Consider the following 6,000-nt stretch of genomic DNA (forward strand, 5'->3'; position numbering starts at 1 on the left):
ACCAGTTTGCTAACTGAAGACAGAGGCTGCCCTTGGTGCTTATCCCAGTTATGTAGGAAGCCATAACCCAGTTAAGAAACCTTTCCTGAGGGGAAACGGCAGGACACAATTGTGTCCCAGTTTGGCTAGCATCCTGAGCCGCCATTGACGGGCAGGGAGCCCATGAGTCTTCTCCATAGGGGTTGGAGACTTCCTGTGGGGCACTGATTTGTCAGGAGAGAAGCACCAACTGCTCAGGCAGAGCTTGAGGACCCGGGCCTGACATCCTGACTGCTGCACTGAGGAGGGCCTGTGGTCAACACAGTCCCTGCGCCTGTCACCTTATTCCTGCTCTTGTTGCTGCAGCGAAAATGACGCTTCCTCGGAGAATGAACAGCTGCTGAGCCGGAGCATGGACAGTGACGAAGAGCCGGCCCCGGACAAGCAGGGCTCCCCAGAGCTGTGCCTGCTATCCCTGGTCCATCTGGCGCGGGAGAAGTCGGCCGCCACCAAGTCAGCAGGGGTGAGGCTCTGCACTGTGCTGCCCACGCGGGGACCCGCGGGTGGGGAGACCCTGCACGCATCTGCAGGGTGGGGGGACGCCCACACCTGCAGCGGGCACTCCAAACCTTCCTGCAGGTTTAACGAATCAGCTCTGCTGGGAGACAGGGGACTTGCACTGAGTCCAATTAAAAAAAGAGGTTAAAATACATTTCTAATTGTATATAGCTTCAAAGAAGAAAATCAAAATAAGAGGAAACTGTTTAAATTGTTTGGCATTTACATGCCATAGAACAAAAGTTTTATAAACATACTTTATAAATATCTGTCCAACCAGATAAAAATATATGTAAATATGTATACATATATGAGTGTATTCATGATACACACATTTAACAAGTATACAGCATTTTTTTTTTCAAGTAAAATTTGCTTCGTGGATTGTCATGTAAAGCAGGGGTATGAGCAAAAAAGAGAGAAGCCCTGCCCTAGGCTACCTGAGTACGTAGACCCCCACCCTCCTCATCACCATTCTGCCCCCACCCTGCAAGGCTCAGGGCAGCTGTGTTAATAGGCAATATCACTTAACAGTCAACATGTTCCTGAATGGGAGGCTGGAATTGGCCTGGTTCCTGATGGGGACTTCATGGTCTGGGCTGTCTAGTTCAGTGACCTCTGCAGCAGGACCTGGAGCAGTAGAGAGGCATTGGTTGCCATGGGGTAGCTTCTGCACCTGTCCCTCATGGGTGCATTTCCCGGCTCAGCTCTGGGTGAAGAGCTCATACACAACTCAGTGGGTGCTGTACACATGGCTACAAGTGTCCTGGGCTGCCTGCCTTCCTGGCAAGCTGGGGACACTGCTTTCATTCTGCTAAAGATACTGATGTCAAGCACTACACCCAGTCACTGCCATCAATGCTGTCTTGAGTTCGAGTATCCAGTGAGCCTAAGAAGACAACACTGTGGTGGAAGTTACTTGCCTTGGGAAGCCAGAGAGAAAGCTTCCTCCCTGTGAATTATGAATGTGCTGTTCATATAAGGACTTGATTAGAAAACAAGGAGAGGATGATTTCACTCATAGCAGGAGTATAACGGACCAGGCGAGAAAATAACAATAATAATGAACAGCTATATACCAGAGTCATTTTATGGGGTGGAGGGGGGAATGGGATCAAAAACAGTGGGGGGATGGAAATGCACTGGACTATGGTGATGGCACAAGGGTAATTTGGTGATGGGAAACCCACGGGAATTACAACTGAGATGGAAAAATGCACAAAACGATGCAAAAATAAACTATTATATTATTTATTAAATAATAAAAAAAAAGAAAACGGGGGAGCTGCCAAAGCTAGATAGAGAATTTGGTTCTTTTTCTGAAAATTAACGTGCTCTTCACTTTTTTCATAGATTCAAAGTCGAAGGAAAAAGATACTGGATGTGTATGCCAATGTGTGCGGAGTTGTTGAAGGTAAGCATGAAAGAGCTGTTGTGGGGTGCACTTACCAAAGGTCTTCCCGAGGACCTTCTCCATTGTCAACAGGAGGCCCTAACAGGGGTCCATGGAAACTTACCTTGTTCTTTAACTGAATGGCCAGTTCTGATCTCAGGTGTGGAGGGACTTACAAGCTGATCCTTTTGCTGTGGGGGAAAGCACACATATCCTCAGCACTTCCCCTGACTCCTCAAGCAGGACAAGGAGCCCACATCCAGCCCCAGAATAGCATCTCACAGGGGCTCCTGGAGTCAGGACCACCTAGTGCTCTAGAGAACAGGAGCCCCATGAGTCCTGCAGGGCCCCCCCAGAGGCCATCTCTACCTTGGCATAGTCATCTTCTAAATCTTTGCAAAGCAGTCACTTTCCCAATAATTAGCAGTCCTTCCATTCTCCTAGCCATTTACAACATAAACAGGTGTGGGCTTCCTCCCTCCTTCTGCAAAGATGTCTTCCAAGCAATTAGTTTATTTCCCTATGGTATGATGACAGTATGGGTGTGGGCAGGGAGAGGCAGCAGTGCCAGGAATATTAACATTTTCATCTGAAACCATGGTCCACGCTTCCAATTTCTTCCAAGTCCTTAAATCACCTATATATTCATGCTGGAGATAAAAACCCTCATCACTGAACTTAGGGAACATTCCCTGATTCTCCAGGGCACTCAATCTGGTCTCCCTGGCCAGGGCAGCAGATGTGAAGCCACCCTTCTCTGTGCACAGCACACTGAGTCAGGGCAAGCCTGCTGATTGGGTGCCCCAGCCCTCTCCACTGTCTCTTTAGCCTGGAATAAGGTGGCATCTCTTCATATACCCTGTGCCAATGTACCTAACAGAGAACGCTGCTGCAGGGCCATTGGCCATCACTGGGGCATGGTCTGAGGTTTTCAATCCATCATGTAGAATGCTCTTTCTCTGTTACAAAGGGTCTCTTACTTTAAGAGTCCATAGCTGGGATGGTGGTTTTCAAATAACGTTAGCAACCCAACAGGAACTAGGAGCTCCTTAGGGGAGATCAACATAGATTCACATTCTCATTCACATATAATAGACAATATAGGAAGATCCTTCTACCTTTCACCCAGCTTCTCCCACTGGGAAGCTCTTGCCAACCCATTCCTGAAAGTCACCAGCAAGACACTGATACATCTCATTTCTACACTCCCAAAGCCCCCCCACCCCAGTTGCCCTTTCATGGCCACACTCACTTTCCACCCACCCATCAACCCTCTCTTTAATCCCCAGAAACTACAAATCTGCCCTTCATTTCTGTAATTTTGTCATTTCAAGAACGTTGCATATATGGATTCATGGACCATGTGACCTCTTGCAAATAGATTTTTTCCCCCTGCATAATTCACTGGAGATTCATGTAGATAGTTGCATGTATTAGAATCTGCTCCTTTTAAATCACGTACCACCATCTGTTGATTATTCATCCATTTAAGAACATACAGGTTGTTTCTAGTTTGGGGCTACCACAAATAAAGCTGTTATCCATGTATATGTTTTGTTTGTTTGTTTTTAAAAGAAAGATGAGAACTAGTCACCATTCAGATGGCTAGTTTTCACTATTTCCTCTTTGGGTTTTTTTTTTTTAAGATTTATTTATGCATACAGAACTGGGGTACAAGCCAGAGGAACAGGGGCAGCAAGAGGATTCACCAGAGACAGTGGGGAACAAAACAGGCAGATCGATGATGTACACTGCTGAGGGGAGCAGTGAGTGTGTAAGGAGAGGTCTTCCATGCCATGTGGATCACCTCAGGGGCCGAGATCAAACTCCGGGATTGAACTCACACTGACGTGGCTGCAGCTAGCTTGCAGTGCTGTGTCCTCACCCATTGTGCCACCAGGGAGGCCATGTATATGTTTTTATGTCAACATAAGTCATTGTGTTTATGGAATAAATGTCCCAGTACAATTGCGGGCTGTATGATAGTTGCCTATTTAATGTTTGTAAACGTTGCCATGCTGTTTCAGTTACATGCTGAATGTAAGTGGTTGTACCATTTACATTCCCAATACCATGTTCTAGTTTCTCCACATCCTCACCAGCACTCAGTGGTGGTGTTTATTAATCAGTCATTCTGATTTATGTGCTTTGATATCTGCTTATAGTTTCTATTTGTATTTCCCAAATATCTAATACTCCCTTGAATTCTTTCTCTGGTTGCTTTTAGTATGATTTCCTTTTCACTAGATCTATCAGTTTGTAATAATATTTTTAAAGTTATGTCTGTTTATTATTTTGTTTGTGATTTTTGGATCAGGATATTTGGATTCTTTCCCAGATTAGGGAGATTCTCAACTACAATTTTTTTAAATAATATTTTGAAGGCTTTCACTCATGTCTCCTTCTGGGATCCCCGTGATATAGATTTTGTTTCTCCTCAAGTTGTCCTGAAGAGTTCTTACACTATTTTCATTCTTTTCTCTTTGCTGGTATTTGTGTCTTTTCCACTAACATGCATTCAGTTTTGCTGACTCTGTCAGTAACTTGTTTACCTGGTATTGAGGCCCTCAATATTTTTATGTTTCAGTTTGGTTATGGTGTGCATTAATTGTATTAATTCAGTTAGAAACATTCTCATAGTTTTTCTATCCTTATATTTCTGGTTTTGCTCATCCATTGTTTTTCTTCTGTCAACAAGCATAGTTATTATTGTTACCTTGACCTCCTCTTCAAGCAAGTTACACAGTTCTGCTGGGTTGAGACTTCTCTCAGGGTTTTTAGAGTCCATAATTTGTAGTTTATTCCTCTGATTTTTCCTTTCTAGTTTTTATAGATTGAGATAAGGAGCTTTCTTTCCTTGTTTTGGCCAGTTTTACAGGTTTCAGGATATAATGGTAGGCCCTCAGGGGTCTACAGACTGCTGCTGCTATGCCTGTTTAAACTCCTATAGCCCTAGTTCTGAAATGAATAGAAGGTAGGACTCAGGGACAGCAAAGTAATAGGAGGTTTCTGCTAGTGATTATCTAAAGTTCAAGCTTTTTAAAGTACCTCAGTTGCCTAAATTGGGGGTGTATGTATGGGAGAGGAGTTTTGATGAGAGATCTATTATGACCCCTCACATAGGTCAGTTCCTCAATCAAAGCATCTCAAATAATCTAGCATCCACTGTGTTTTAGCTCTGGTGTGAGGGTTCTGAGAATAGCAGTTTTGTTTTGCTTTTACCTATGTGTGCAACAGCAGCAGGTTAAACTGGGAGTTGCTAATTCCCAATGTGGATGTGCTACTGTTCCAATTCTGATTCAGTTGAGTGAGTAGTGTGTATCCATCGAGGTTTACACATGCCTTCCACAAAAGACTATCTCCCCTGTAGACTCCTCTTAATACTCTCTTAATACCAGGAGGGACTGTGGTTGGGATAGAGCCTTAGACAGATACTGCACTTGGATGCTTGTGCCTGTTTCCAAGTATATTAAGCTCTGTATTTAACTTCAGCTCTGTGTGGGAGTGAGGCAGGTGTTTTGTGTAACAACTGCCAGCTACAGAAGAGACATCCCTTTGGATGGAGTTATAGGTGAGCCAATCTCACCTTTCTCACCAATTCAGATTCCAGCTACTCACATCTGGAGTGCCTGTTATCTTGTTGATATCTGTAGGATCTGTGGTGATAGTCTCTGCTTTGTTCCAATATTCTTTATTTATGTATTTTTGTTTTCCCTTGTCCATCTTTAGATTTGTCCATTTTATTAATCTTTTCAAAGAGCTGGTTCTTTTTACCTTTTCCTCTGTTATTTTTCTCTTTTCAATGTCATTAATTATTGATTTTTTCTTTATTATATACTTCCTTCTATTTACTTTGGGTTTATTTTGATAATTTCTAGAAACTTGAAATGAAAACTTAGATTATTTACTTGAGACTTTCCCTCTTACAGTTGTGTTCTACAAATTTAGATACATTTTAATTTTCATTCATTAATAAAAATACTCGGGGGCTCTCCCTGGTGGCGCAGGGGGTTAAAGCACAGCACTAAGAAGCTAAAGCCACTTCCTCATGAGTTCGATCCCGCCTGCCC

General features: G+C 43.6%; 1 protein-coding gene across 1 annotated transcript in view; it reads left to right on the forward strand.

Moving 5' to 3' along the window:
- EDAR (ectodysplasin A receptor) overlaps positions 1 to 6,000 on the forward strand; it is a 32,802-nt gene that overhangs the window by 21,040 nt on the left and 5,762 nt on the right. Inside the window, exons 9-10 of the mRNA XM_004691386.1 lie at positions 346 to 502; positions 1,891 to 1,951. Of these exons, the coding sequence (XP_004691443.1) occupies positions 346 to 502; positions 1,891 to 1,951 (218 nt within the window). The remainder of the gene's footprint in view (positions 1 to 345; positions 503 to 1,890; positions 1,952 to 6,000) is intronic.

The sequence above is a fragment of the Condylura cristata genome, unplaced genomic scaffold (assembly GCF_000260355.1).
Source record: "Condylura cristata isolate star-nosed mole 26May11 unplaced genomic scaffold, ConCri1.0 scaffold00031, whole genome shotgun sequence".
Taxonomy (NCBI): domain Eukaryota; kingdom Metazoa; phylum Chordata; class Mammalia; order Eulipotyphla; family Talpidae; genus Condylura; species Condylura cristata.